This window comes from Acinonyx jubatus, chromosome D1 (assembly GCF_027475565.1).
Source record: "Acinonyx jubatus isolate Ajub_Pintada_27869175 chromosome D1, VMU_Ajub_asm_v1.0, whole genome shotgun sequence".
NCBI classification, from domain to species: Eukaryota; Metazoa; Chordata; class Mammalia; order Carnivora; family Felidae; genus Acinonyx; species Acinonyx jubatus.
Window position 1 is genome coordinate 103322774 of NC_069390.1, and position 13825 is coordinate 103336598.

Consider the following 13825-nt stretch of genomic DNA (forward strand, 5'->3'; position numbering starts at 1 on the left):
GGCCAAATTTCCTATTATTGCTACGTCCTCTGTATCTGTCATTATACGTGGTATATATAGGTATTCAATATAATACTTGTTTGATAAATGAATGAGTAATAAGAACTGGACTTGAATCCAATGTACAGATTCCAAATCATATGTGCTTTTCAATGTGCCTTATCTATTTTTCTAAATATAATGATGATTTTTTTTTTTTTTCACAAGCAAGACATCCTCAAGACTGACCCAGGCTTGGAATGTATAGCTGAGAAAACAGTGAACAGGATAAAACCAGGTCCGGGAGTTTGGAGTGGTTACAACTCTGGGAAAGAACAGTAAAACACTATGAATAATTTACTGTGAGGCTTTCACATATCCTCTGCTCTTCAAACCTATGATCTAAACAACATAGGTCATGCTATCTATATTGTACACATGAGGAAAAAGAGAAGTTACAGGATTTGCCGAAAGTCACACAAGTGTGAAAGCTATATTCAAATATTTCATGGATATTCTCCTTCTCTCCACTTCTACCCCTTTAAACAAACATTTCTCCAAAGTTGATTTCCTTGATTTGAGAGGGCAGAATTATGTAGTGGTTAAAAGTCTGGGCTCTGAAGTCAGACAGGCCTGGATTGGAATGTTGATTTATTTGCTCACTAGCCATGTGACTTGGGACAAGTCAACTTCTCTGAACCTCAGCTTCTCAGCTGTAAAAACAGGAGGAGTAAGGCCACCTCCCCTCATAGCATTGTGGGGAAGAGTAAATGAGATTGTTTGAAAAGTGCCTGGAACATAGCAAGCTTGCCAATGCTATAATTAATTATCATCATCATCTGGGAAAGAAGGGAAGGGAGAGAAAGGAAAGGAGAGGAAGAGAAGGACAGAGAGAAACCGTGCCAATTCACCATTCCCATCCTGCTCTGGCCCATTCTACTGTCAGCAGGCTTGGCTGTGTTCTCTGAAAGACGTGAGCACAGAAAGAGGTAATGCTCTGGTGTTGGCACCCGGGAGGTGTGCCAGGCAGAGGGAGGTGGCTGTGGGAGGTTGGTAGAGAACTAGCTGCACTCTTTCTCTTACTCTCTTGGCCTGCGTGTCCACGAACAGAGATGTTACCCTCCACCCCCTGCCCCTACTCACCAGTGTCCCCCGCAGCAAAGCCGGTTTCCCATGGTGCTCTGTTGCCGCGGAGGGAGCCCAGCTGTTTTTCTACATACAGAGGCTTGTGCATTTCCTGGTTCCTGGTTTAGCTTTCAGTAAGAGCTCCCGGGGAGTCTCTATCAGTGTCAGATTTCAACCTAGCAGGTTGGACTTTGGAAGCCACCTGCTGGAATGATTCCCAGGTGACTGTTACCAGCCAAGTGGTAGAGGAACACACGTGGGCTCCAGGTGAGAGCTATCTCACCTTTGGGATTTGGAGCTGCTTTGAAGAAGCCATAACTTTGAGCGTCAAGCTTCAGTGAAAAGAAACCTGAGATGGCAAAGGGCTCTGGGTTTCCTTAGTAAATGTTTCTCTACTACATCACACTGTCATTGAAATACATTCTCTACAATGGAGTCAAGGGTCTTACCTTGTGTTTCCCGGTACTACTCAGGTTTAGTGGAGTTTCACTTTCAAGGTAATCAGTATCAATTTCTTATTATCCCTGTCCAGAATCTGGGTTTGAATACTGGAGTCTCTAGGAAATTTTAATTTAGGGAAATGGGTTCCTTTCATATCCTCCCTTGCTTTTGGAATTGATGTGAGCAGATCACTTTTTTTCCACGATGGTGAAAGAGAGGAGGACTAAACTCATTACCTAATCCCCTTTCTGGTCAGAAATCACATGGTTCTATGACTGGAATGGCCTCTCAGCACATCTTGACCACTCACTTCCTCATGTTCAGTACAGAACTACAGAATCTCTGCTTCCAACTCAATGCAGACTCTCCCTCCAATGACCCAAAGTTAGAAGCATTCTGCACTCACTAGCGAGCAGGGTACAGTCAAGCAAATTCCTCCATAGAAAATGTGGGCTCTGGGAGAATTTGCGAAACCCATAAGGCTTGTCTTCAGGGCTCCCACCCCCACACTGCCCAGATGCCCTGTTATTTGTATGCCCCTTGTGGATGTTCAGGACCCACCACTCAGCCCTGCACTCCACAGAGCGTACACTGGACATTTCCTTCCTCCCCATCCTGTTTCCTTGTGAGAAATGGGCATAATGAGAGTGAGAGTTATAGAGGATTGGGTGAAGATTACGTGAGACAATGTATACAAAGTTCTAGTCCACAGCCTGGCACATGGGAAGCTTTCAGTAAGTCCTACCTATTGTTATCACTTCTTCTCAGCTAATTGTCAGATGGCAAAGCATCTCACTTTATCATCTTGTGCTGGATCATTGCACTAGCATTTTACTTCATGGCTATGCTTCTTCCTAGCAAGCCCTTCTATGCGCCAGCATCAACAGTATTCTTTTCATCCTGATATCTGAACGTCTTAGCCTGGCACTCAAAGCCCTCCAACAACCTGGTCCCTTTTCAGCCACTCTCTCTAATTTAAAGGAAAAAATTTTAAGGAAAACATCAAAGAGATTTTATGACCAGAAACTCCAAAGGAACCAACAGTGTATTGTGGTACCCAGAAAACCTGATCTACCTTAAGCAGTATTAATAGAAGTCTACAGTGATAAACAGGGAATTGATTATTCCACTGAAGTCTGTATCAGTCAGTCCATGACTAGAATAATAATTTTAATCCACATGTTGAATTCCAAGTTACACTGTCAAAAGGCAATGTGTTCTAGAGAAAGTTGTCTAGGTGATAAATAGTTTGGAAAGTTCTAGGGGTACCTGGCTGCCTCAGTCAGAGGAGCATGTGACTCTTGATCTCGGGGTTGTGAGTTTGAGCTCCATGTTAGGTGTAGAGATGGTTTAAACAAACAAACAAACAAACAAACAAACAAACATTTTTTTAAAAATAAACTTTCTAAAAATGTTTTGTAAGATATAGTTAAAAGAATTAGGCATGTTTACTTGGGAGAGAGAAACTTTAAGAGGACGGGATAGTTATTTTAAAATATCTAAAAGGGGCTTCCAAGTGAAAGAAGGATTACATTGATTTTCTGGACACAACCAGACCAATAAGCAGAAGTTACTGAAATGAAGATTCTGGGCCAATAGAAGGAAGAATTTATTAGAATTATGTCCAAAGAGGGGCGCCTGGGTGGCTCAGTCGGTTAAGCGGCCGACTTCGGCTCAGGTCATGATCTCGCGGTCCGTGAGTTCGAGCCCCGCATAGGGTTCTGTGCTGACAGCTCAGAGCCTGGAGCCTGTTTCAGATTCTGTATCTCCCTCTCTCTGACCCTCCCCCATTCATGCTCTGTCTCTCTCTGTCTCAAAAATAAATAAACGCTAAAAAAATTAAAAAAAAAAAAAAAAGAATTATGTCCAAAGCGTTCTGATGAAGAACTGTGAGAAAGAACTTACAAAGTTCCCCATCACTTAAAATGCCCAGAGAGGGGTGCCTGGGTGACTCAGTTAGTTGGTTAAGTGACCGACTTTGGCTCACTTCACAATCTCTCAGTACATGAGTTCAAGTCCCACATTGGACTCTCTGCTGTCAGTGCAGAGCCAGCTTAGGATCCTCTGCCCCGCCCCCCTTTCTCTCTGCCCCTGCCCTGCTCATGCTCTGTCTCAAAAATGAATAAAAAAAATTTTTTTTAATGTCCGGGAAGAAGTTGACTAATGGTCATAAAAGATTTTGAATGGTGTGGGGATTAGGACTGAATCAGAGATTTCAATTTTTTTTTCTAGCTAAGGAACCCTCTCTTTTATTTTATTTTTTTGATAATTTTTTTAAATGTTTATTTATTTTTGAGAGAGAGAGAAACAGAGCATGAGTCGGGGAGGGGCAGAGAGAGAGAGAGAGACACAGAATCTAAAGCAATCTCCAGCCTCTGAGCTGTCAGCACAGAGCCCAACGCAGTGCTTGAACTCATGAACTTTGGTATCATGACCTGAGCTGAAGTTGGATGCTCAACCAACTGAGCCACCCAGGTGTCCCAGGAAGCCTTTCTTTTAAATAAAGCTCCCGTAAAAATAACAATTACAGAATAGATCATTGTAAAGTCATTTTGGCTGAAGTCCAATTAGAATCCTTTCTAATCTCCTTGTCTTCACAACTAGATGTAAGTTTCCCCAGAGTAGACAATAAAAGAGCATAGTTTTTAAATTTTATGTTTGTAATGTACATCCTCCATAGTATATATCCTGGGGGTTGATAAATACTTGTTGAATGAATGGATGAACAAAAGAATATATCAATAGTTTTTTCTCTGATGCATGCTTTCGTTATTAATAGATGGTAATCTTTTGACCAAGAATTGAATTCTTTGAGTGAGTGTTCTTATCTTGGGAATTCACAGATGCCTACAAAGGGGTACATGAGTGGATCTCAAGAGCTGTGTGAACCTATTCAAATTGTAGGGCAAATGTGAGAGCACGTATATTTTTTCTGATAACAGGATCTATTGCTTTTGCTAGATTTTTCACCAGGGTCTGTAACCTAAAAAAGTTCAGAATCAACCACTGTAATGGAAGAATTTGAGGTGTCCACCACAATCTGGTAAAACATATATTTTGGGGGGCAGGGGAGCTCATCTGGACACTCCTCAAATCATACACATGCAATGAACTACAAGGAGGAATTGAGAAGTCAGGCACGCACGCTTTCCTGAACACAGCATATCCCTCGTATTAAGACTCTGCGTCCAAAGGAAGGTTCTCTGGCCATCACCACCACACAAGTAATCCTAGACCCCCTGTATTTAGACTCGGATTGGGTGGGTGATGCAGTGATTCCTCTCTTTAGGATGTTCCAAGACTAGAAACAAAAGGTGTCCCCTGTGCGGAGGTTGGAGAGACTTTGTGGTTTGGTGAGAGTGGCAGAGGCTCCTGTGTCTGTGCCCTGCATAGGCATACTCCATCGCTCAGAATTAGACACCATTTTCAGCAGACAGACCTTACTACAGGAAAACAGGGCTTTAGGCAACGCTCCCCAGCCTCAAACGATTTCCCCAACCCCTACCCAACACAGGCCAGACAGGCTGGAGACCCTTGTTTTTGTGTCTCTAATCACCAGCTCAGACAGTGCCCTCTGGGCTGTTTGGATGGCATATCCCTTTTCCCTCCCAGGATCACTCTCTCTTTTGTTGCATTGTGAGAAAATTATGGCTAGGAATTTGATCTGGAGCCAGTGTCAGCTTCCGGGTATGATCTCAGCATCCAAGTGTGAGCTCAGGGTGCTGTGACGTTGGGTACATCTAACTGAGGAGCTTTTGTCTAGCTGGCTATGACCTCCTCCCTCCCTGCCCATCCCATCTTCCAGGCCACAGAATAGGGAGAAGCACAGACAAGGCCCTGAGATTGGGGTTTATTCAGCTCCACCCAGGACTAAACAAACACTTTGATATGTCTCAAGGGACCAAACCATACATTGTGGGCCATGCATTTTTCCCTTCCCCCAAGGATGCTGCTACCTCTGGGGCGGTGGGCAGCTGCTCCTATCACGGCGGGAGGTGGAAAGGGCTCACTGGGTGCTGGCTCCAGGGCACTCAGGGCTCGACTCTGCCTGCCTCCTCCTCTTCCTCTGGATCTGGAGGCGCAGGGAGCAGGGAGATGTAGACCTCGTTGACCTCCGTGTCCAAATGTCGGCCACCCCGAGGTGCCTCCAGGTTAAGGATGCCATCGTGGGAGAGAGCTGCGCGGACCCGCCATGGGTCCACGTCAGCAGGCAGGACATAGGTGCGGCAGAACTCTCGGGACACGAAGCCGTGGCGGTCCAGGCGCTGGGGGTGCCTGGCAGACACCTCCAGCAGGTTGTCCACAGTCCTTACAGTCACCTCATCTGGGGTGAAGTGGCTCACATCCAGAAATGCCTGAAATTTACCCTCACTGAGCCTGAGCTCCGAGGCCCCTGCCCTGCTGCCCTCCCCAGCTGCGGTGGCCCGGGGCCGCACATAGTAGCCGTGGTAGAGGGTGGGGGTCAGGATCTCTTCTGGCAGGAGGCCTGAGGGGCAGAGAAAGAAGGCAAGAGGCACGATGAGGGAGAATGGGGTGGGAACAAGGGTGAAATGGGGAGATCAGGAGAGGAGGAGCAGGGAAAGCAGGAGAGGAGTCAAGAGAAGTAGGAAAATGAGGTGGGGGTGGGGGTGGGAATTAGCAACTGGAAGGAGGCAACTGGAAAGAGGGGACTGAGATGGGGAAGGAGACTGGGGGGTGGAGGAGGGCAAACCAAAAGGGGGCTGGGTGGACAGAAGGGGAACCAGAAGGCACAGCGAGGGGGTCAGGGACAGGCATGGGAGCCTTGCGGGCACCGTGTCTGCCCCGAGGTCAGTAGGAAGGGGACCGAGCCCTGCTTGGCTGGGGACGGAGGGGGAGTTTGGGGTGGGAGATGGCTCGCCCCAGGAGTTCAGTTAAGCCTGCAGTGGGGTGGAGGCCAGTACCATTGGGAGGTCAGCCCAGAATTTCAGGAGGTGGGGGTGGGAAGCAAGGGGGGTGGCGTCTGTGCCATACCTTCTCCGAAGCGCTGCTCGCCCAGACGGCTGGGGTTGGCGAATTCGTACTCGGTGGTGGCCGGGTGGGCATGTGGCACCGAGCGGCCTGACATGGCTGCAGAGGCGTCGGCGGCCCTGGTCCGAGGTGCAGCGACCCCTCCAGCTGCCTGGAGAGCCGGGGCTCGGTCGGGGGTGGGGGCGGGGTCTACACCACCCAAAATAGTGCCGAGCCTGGGGCGGGGGAGGGGCGGGGAACCGGGGCCCTGAGCGCCAGTGACAAGTGTGCGACCAGCCCCGCCTGGACCCCCGTGCTCTCCCCCCCGCCTCACACCCTTCAGCTGTCACAGGCTGCCCGAAGGGACAGCTGGGGGTTCTGGCTGGGCAGCCAGCTGGGGATGGGGAGGTTGGTGTGGGAGGCCCTGGAGAGGCCTCGCTGAAACCCTCAGTTTGTACATTTTCCACATTGCCTCCTCTCCTCTTCCTTCCCAGGCACCTTGCACCCTTCTTCATAAAGCTCTCCTGGTTTAAATGTTCTGTGTGCTATGGAAGGTGAGAGATGCAAGAAATTTTCCACCTTTTCTTTGGGGTGGAGGGAAGGGTCCCCCTGCCCAGATCAATGTCAGAGTCCTTTCCTGAACCCCGGGTAGACCCCGGGCACCACACAGATGCCTGGCACTGACTTGTTGGTGATCACTGCTCTCCTCTAGGGACCCACAAAGAGTTAATGTCCCTGGGGCCCAGCCTAGGAAGATTCCAGTTCCTGCCCAGGCCCAAGATAGTCGCTGGCCCAATTCCCCTGGCATGCTAGGCTGCAGAGGAGGAGGAGGGGCACAGCACCCTCCTGCTTAGGATTCCTGACTTCAACCCAACTCCAGAGAAGGGGGGGGCGCCATTGGGCGTGGACGGAAAGCTAGTGAAACAAGACCAGCACAAGTCACTGGCCAGCTCAGACGTGTTTGTATTTCTCTTTTCTTAGCTCAGTGAGTACTGGGTATGTGTCACACTGCCAAATCCCCGATCACAAGTCTCCATGAACGGGCGGTGAGCTGGGATAATAAAACTCCTGACATCACCATTCCAGAAGCTTCACAAGACTGCGTATATAAGGGGCTGGCTGTTGCTGCGGCTGAAGGAGCTGACCAGCCAGCTGACCCCCTCCACTCACCTAGCCACCATGGACATCGCCATCCACCACCCCTGGATCCGCCGGCCCTTCTTTCCTTTCCACTCCCCCAGCCGCCTCTTTGACCAGTTCTTCGGGGAGCACCTGTTGGAGTCTGATCTCTTCCCAACTTCTACGTCCCTGAGCCCCTTCTACCTCCGGCCACCCTCATTCCTGCGGGCACCCAGCTGGATTGACACTGGGCTCTCAGAGGTAAGTTTCCCTCTGCCAGGACAGGAGAGTTCTTCCTGGAACCTCCTGGAAACCTATCCACCTGCTCTCCTTTTTCTCCTTGCCTACATCTGGCTACATCTAAGTGTTTGAGGCACTTGTGTGTCCACCAGGGAAGAAAGACTGGGTTACTGGTTCTTTCACCCAGTTGTCTGTTTGTATCGGATGCTCTTCTGTATCCTACTTTACTACATTTTTTTCCATGTGCTGGGAAAATCACCCTCTATCCCCTAACTTCTAAGTAGGATGCCCCTTTCTGGTTTGATTCATAAAGATCCAGGGAAAGATCTGCCTTCAGACTCCTTTGCTCACCTCTTCTAATCCCTCATACTCCTGATAAATTTTATTACTTCAAGTTTCAGATCAGGAAAACAGTCCTGCCTCATGCTGAGTTTTTCATCTCCACTGCATGGAGCTGGAGACAGCAACCACTATTTTCTTCCTTTCAATTCCTTTGTCTGTGATTTCCCAGGTTTCTCAGGGCTGTGACAGGGCACTGACCTGGGCCCATACCTAAGGAGAAAAGAATATAGGCCAATTCTTGGGGCCCCTCCTCACTTGTCCTAAGAAGGTGGGAGAATGGGGTGAACAGATAAGATTAACAGAGCTGTCACAGATAATACACTGGTTTAAAAATATTCAAGTATGAGTAAACAGGAGCTGAGTGAGCAAGGGCTTTGGAAGGACAATCAGGGCTAGGAGAACATTCCAGATTGAGTGGGTGGGAAACTTGGCACAGGTCTGAGCAAGAAGAAGGGGCCTTTGTCTCATGGACAAATGACAAGGCCGGGCATCAGGGTCAGAGAGGCAGCAGAAACCTTGCCCAGACCCATCCTTTTGATTGGCCTGGGTGGCCTGTCTTCTTTCCTGTCCCTGTAAATAAAGTTAGGATCTGATGCCCATGTGCTATGCCTTGGGTATCACTGTGGTGACTCCCCTGAACCAGAGAGCCATGTTTATTCAAAATGGGATTTTTTTAGTAAAAAAAAAAAAAGGAGGATAAAGTCTGCAGAATGATGAGACTGTACTAGTGTGATCCACATTCCTACCATCTTTTCTCCCCCTTGCCATTTCTAGATGCGTCTGGAGAAGGATAGATTCTCTGTCAACCTGGATGTGAAGCACTTCTCGCCAGAGGAACTGAAGGTCAAGGTGTTGGGAGACGTGATTGAGGTGCACGGCAAACATGAAGAGCGCCAGGTGCGTAGCTTGCTTTCCCTTCTCATTCATTCAGTGAAAACTATATGCCAAACACTGCCATCAGCCTCTGAGTCGGGCAACCTCCAGTCTTAAGCCAGAAAGGTCTGGGACAGGGACAGACCTGCTGTTGTTGTTTGGGCCAGAGAAGTGATCTTTGTTGTTCATTCTGATTTGATTGCCTTAGGTGGGATAGATGGGATGTTTACTTCCCATTTAAGCCCGTAGTTTTTGGCCACCTTAGAATCACTAGGGGAATGAAAAAGTTCCAGTGCTTAGGCATATTACAGACCAAAATTTTTAGGGGTGGGCACCAGGCATCAACATTTTTTAAAGGGGCAAGGTGGGGGGAAGCTCCCTAGGTAATTCTAACGTACATTCAAAGTTGAGGACCACTGATTTAGGAATAGCATTTGTTGGACATGTGGTTGCTTTACGTCACTATATGGATTGCAGGTACCCTGAAGACCCTTGACTTTGGGATGTTGTTTTCATATGCTCCTGAATCCTCTCATCTTTAGCCCATCTAAATGCTCAACAACTGGCTTTGCCTAAGTTTCAGAGCTACACTCAGCAGCTAAAACCCTGCAGCCCATGTGGAAGCCACTTAATTGAGAGCCTGTCTGCCTACATGCTGGTATAAAGATTAGAATCAGCTAGTGTTTAGCAGAATCCTAGAATATGGAACAGATTCTCATTAATTTCTGGGAGGGTTTTTAAATGTGGCAGCTGCTGACCAATTGTTGATAACTCTGATACTTGTGCATCAGACAGTAAGGTTTGAGGTCCTCAGGCTGTTTCAGTTTTGCTTATGGGATTTAACTTTGGGTCATAGTCTCCCTGGGTGAAGTTTTGTTGCTCTTGTTGTTGTTTTTAGCAGCAGTCCTATTGGTCTGGAACATTCTGGGACATTCCTGAAGAGTCAGGACAATTTTTGGGCTTCCTTAGGGACTCAGATCTTCAATGATGGACAATATTCTAGATCCTGTAGGCCCAACAAACATTGATCTAAACCTTTGGGAAATACCCATAAAAATATCCATGCCTCAATTTGGAGAGCCTTCAAGGTTTTGCTCTTTGACTTCTCAGACTCTCCTTGGTAGGAGTGACCACCTAGGCAACTTTATCTCAGCCCCAACCAGAACAGCTGTTAAGTTTTCCTCTCTTGTTGCAAAGGCGTATGGTCACACCTAAGGGGAAGAAGGATGTCTGAGTTCTCAGCAATTGGTGCTACTTCCTGTTCTTACCTCTCTTTTTCCTCATTTCCTCATTTCCTCTCTTGGATTAGGATGAACATGGTTTCATCTCCCGGGAGTTCCACAGGAAATACCGGATCCCAGCTGATGTGGACCCTCTCGCCATTACTTCATCCCTGTCATCTGATGGGGTCCTCACTGTGAATGGACCAAGGAAGCAGGCCTCTGGCCCTGAGCGTACCATTCCCATCACCCGTGAAGAGAAGCCTGCTGTTACCGCAGCCCCCAAGAAGTAGATGCCCTTTCTCTGACTGCATTTTTTAAAACAAGAAAATGTCCCCACCAATGAATGAAAATCTTGTGATTAGTGCTGAAGCTTATTAATGCTAAGGGCAGGCCCAAATTATTAAGCTAATAAAATACTATTCAGCAACAGATAACTGTCTTGTGTTTGAATATTCTGTGTTTTAAAAAATTAATGTGGACATACAGCAGACCCATTTAGTCACCGCATTATGATTTAGGGCCTTCTGGGGATATTAGAGTCAGAATGGCTGTCTCCATTACTTACTAAGAGTGTAAATTTCACAAGTCACTTAACCTTTCTAGCCCTTAGGTATTACATTTGTAACATGTGGCACTGATTTGTAGACTGTTGCGAGGAGTAAATTAAGGAGAAAACAGGTAAAACCCTTGGCAGAGTTCAAGGAATATCAGTTCCTCTGTCTCCTTCCTTGATTTCAGCCCTCATTTCCAACAATAAATCTGAACAAACTCTGGATAACAATGCATGAAAGGCCTTAGTGAGTCTGCAATGCATCATGTTGCCAGGCAGGAGGTAGTGCCCCCAATGGTGACATTTTCCTGCTGCCTTCAGCTGATTCACAAGAGAAATAACCAGGACTTACTTGGGCGACTATCACCAAACAAGCCTTTCAGTCGTAATCCCTAAATTATTTAGCAATAAATTTTCCTTTGAGAGCCAATTCAATGACCGCCACCCACCATAAAAAATTGTTTTAGAATTACAATTAATCATTGATCAGTAAGGGATTCTATTATTTAGCTTAAACAAAGACAGTTTACTCTACAAAAACACCCCCATTCCACTTGTGGTTCCAGACAAAACTTCTGACTCAATTAATGAAAAATAGCCCTGGTGTGGGTTATCTGGGATAAATGTTTGCAGACAACTCCTATTTTGCTGTAGCAGCATGTACCTAATTTCTGACCTCCCACAATGACTGACCATGAGGTGAAGTGAGATTCCTGCCTCCACAACGCCTACAGATTGGAGGTTGGCCACACTTTTAAAATATTCTACACAAAACAGTTGCCGACATTTTTCATGATGCAGGGGTGTGGAGCTAGGATGATATAAATTGCACATCTATACAGGTTCAAAATGTTCCCTCCTGAAAAACAACTTCCTAATAATCAGAAATGCCATGGTCTAGCCAGCTAATTTTTGTGGCTGTGTTGCAGATACTCTTGGGGGTCTGACCAACCTATATACCACCTTCAGTCTTGCCAACAGCTCCCCAGTTGGTTTAGGTATCCACCATATACTTCCTCGCCATGTGCTTCAGGAAAGTGAACCCAAGCTCCAGCTTGGTTCCAGCTGGTTCCAGCCACAAGTGATCTTATCTTTTTCCTTTTTTGAGAGACAGTATGAGTGGGGACTGGCAGAGGAAGGGAGGGAGAGAAACTTAAGCAGGCTCCAAACCAGTGTGAAGCCCCATGCTCATGATGTGGGGTCATGACCTGGGCCCAAATCACGAGTTGGACGCTTAACCATCTGAGCCACTGAGGTGCCCCAGGTGGTCTATCTTGATTAGCCCAAACCAATCATGGAGATTCCCTTCCCTCTGTCAAGATTAGTCTTGAAAAGGCCATGACCCAATTATGGCTAATGAGACAGGAGGGCAGTTTGCTGGAGGTGCTTCTGGAAGAGGTTTTGAGTTTTTAAAAAGACTCACCAAAAGAGAGAAAGGGAGAAAAGTGGGAAGGAGAGATTTTTTTTTCTTCTTCTATTGGGTATTGGAGCATGATGATGTGGCACTCAGATTGCTGTAAGCATCTTGAAACCATGAGGGACCATCCATGATATGCTGAGGATGGCTGAGCAAGAAGGTGGCAGGACTCCAGGTTCTTGATGGGTCACGGAATTGCTAAATTGGCCAGCTCTAGACCTTCCTTACTTCAGAATGTCTTATGCCTTATTTTTGTTTAATTTATTTTGACAATGCTTTTATGTTCCTGGTATGCAAAAAAACTTAACTGATAGAGGCTGAATTAAATAGTGTAAAAATCTGAGAATGTCCTGGAAACCATGTGTCAACTTTAATCATTTTAGTGGATTACCAGATTTCTCAAGCAAACATAATCTTAATGACTTGGTGTTAAATAAATCATATTTTGCATACTAGATCTTGATATTTATGTTTTTGACAAATTTGTTCAAAATGTGTAGGGTCACTTTTTTGGTGCATTTTAACTGGACTCAAGTGAGACTAGTTCTTTATTGTTCTTCTTTTCCAGATCGCCTCTTCTGCTATGGCTGTTCATTGTCATTAGTGTAGGACTTTTCTAGTCCAGTATATTTAAGGATTTTTCCCTCAGTTTTACAAGCTAGCTCATCCATAATTCTGCTTCATTCATATTTGAATTATGCTACAAGTCTGTTGAGGCAATTCTAACTAGCATTTATTTATTTATTTATTTAATATTAACTAATATTTATTGAGCACTTACTATGTGGTTGGCACTGTACTAAGTGCTTTACCTTTATTTATTTATTTATTTATTAAAAAAATTTTAATGTTTATTTATTTTTGAGAGAGAGAGAGAGAGACAGACAGAGCATGAGTGGGAGAGGAGCAGAGAGAGAGGGAGACACAGAATCCAAAGCAGGCTCCAGGCTCCAAGCTGTCAGCACAGAGCCTGACATGGGGCTTGAACCCATGTATGGTAAGATCATGACCTGAGCCAAAGTCCAACATTCAACTGACTGAGCCACCCAGGCACCCCTACCTTTTTTTAAACTATCATTTTTTATAGAATAATTCTAGGAAATAATGTATAATAAATGCATGTAACTTCAGTAAGATACAACACTTACAAGACCAGATGGATGTTTTTGACTACTGGTTTAGAGGTAATACATATTTTCTTGTTTAGAAAAATTCTATTTCATACTTTATGTTTTATTTTGAATATTTCACTGGTTCTGATCTTTGTTCTGGAAATTGACAATGCTTAATCATTCAATAAATATTTGAGTGCCCACTATATGCTAAGTACAAAAATAAGACATGTCTGCTCTAAAGGAATTAAGAATTGAGTAGGACAGCAGGCAAATAAAAGGGCAATTCTAAGACATCTTTTCAAGATTCTATGATGTCTCTTTAAAATGTCTGCTATGGGGTCCTTTAAAAGGAATATATTTCCTGGACATGCAAGGAATATTGGAGATGGTTACCCATGATCAAAATTTCTTAACAGCTTTATTGAGATATTGT

General features: G+C 45.8%; 3 protein-coding genes across 4 annotated transcripts in view; 1 reads left to right on the forward strand and 2 right to left on the reverse strand.

The window, feature by feature from the left end:
• CD1H11orf52 (chromosome D1 C11orf52 homolog) overlaps positions 1-1705 on the reverse strand; it is a 29112-nt gene extending 27407 nt beyond the window's left edge. The window contains exon 1 of one of the 2 annotated variants that reach the window (XM_015082357.3): positions 1123-1378. In XM_015082357.3, the coding sequence (XP_014937843.3) occupies positions 1123-1154 (32 nt within the window). In that variant the 5' untranslated portion in view covers positions 1155-1378. Of the gene's footprint in view, positions 1-1122 lie in introns of both variants that reach the window. The other variant, XM_027036516.2, reaches the window with a different exon arrangement.
• Positions 737-10744, forward strand: CRYAB (crystallin alpha B). The gene is made up of 4 exons (XM_027036514.2): positions 737-968; positions 7495-7893; positions 8989-9111; positions 10397-10744. The coding sequence occupies exons 2-4, from the start codon at positions 7693-7695 to the stop codon at positions 10598-10600; spliced, it is 528 nt and encodes a 175-aa protein (XP_026892315.1). The 5' UTR covers positions 737-968; positions 7495-7692; the 3' UTR covers positions 10601-10744.
• On the reverse strand, positions 5380-6974 carry HSPB2 (heat shock protein family B (small) member 2). The gene is made up of 2 exons (XM_015082339.3): positions 6538-6974; positions 5380-6031 (listed from the first exon to the last, which is right to left on the reverse strand). The coding sequence occupies exons 1-2, from the start codon at positions 6629-6631 to the stop codon at positions 5577-5579; spliced, it is 549 nt and encodes a 182-aa protein (XP_014937825.1). The 5' UTR covers positions 6632-6974; the 3' UTR covers positions 5380-5576.
• Positions 10745-13825: the final 3081 nt, after the last annotated feature.

Bases quoted from the DNA above. Each gene is read 5' to 3' on its own strand.
- HSPB2 (XM_015082339.3), bottom strand. From the start codon at position 6,631: ATGTCAGGCCGCTCGGTGCCACATGCCCACCCGGCCACCACCGAGTAC. The intron at 6,032-6,537 runs GTATGGCACAGA...TCTGCCCCTCAG, and splicing joins CGAGCAGCGCTTCGGAGAAG to GCCTCCTGCCAGAAGAGATC.
- CRYAB (XM_027036514.2), top strand. From the start codon at position 7,693: ATGGACATCGCCATCCACCACCCCTGGATCCGCCGGCCCTTCTTTCCT. The intron at 7,894-8,988 runs GTAAGTTTCCCT...TGCCATTTCTAG, and splicing joins TTGACACTGGGCTCTCAGAG to ATGCGTCTGGAGAAGGATAG. The intron at 9,112-10,396 runs GTGCGTAGCTTG...CTCTTGGATTAG, and splicing joins GCAAACATGAAGAGCGCCAG to GATGAACATGGTTTCATCTC.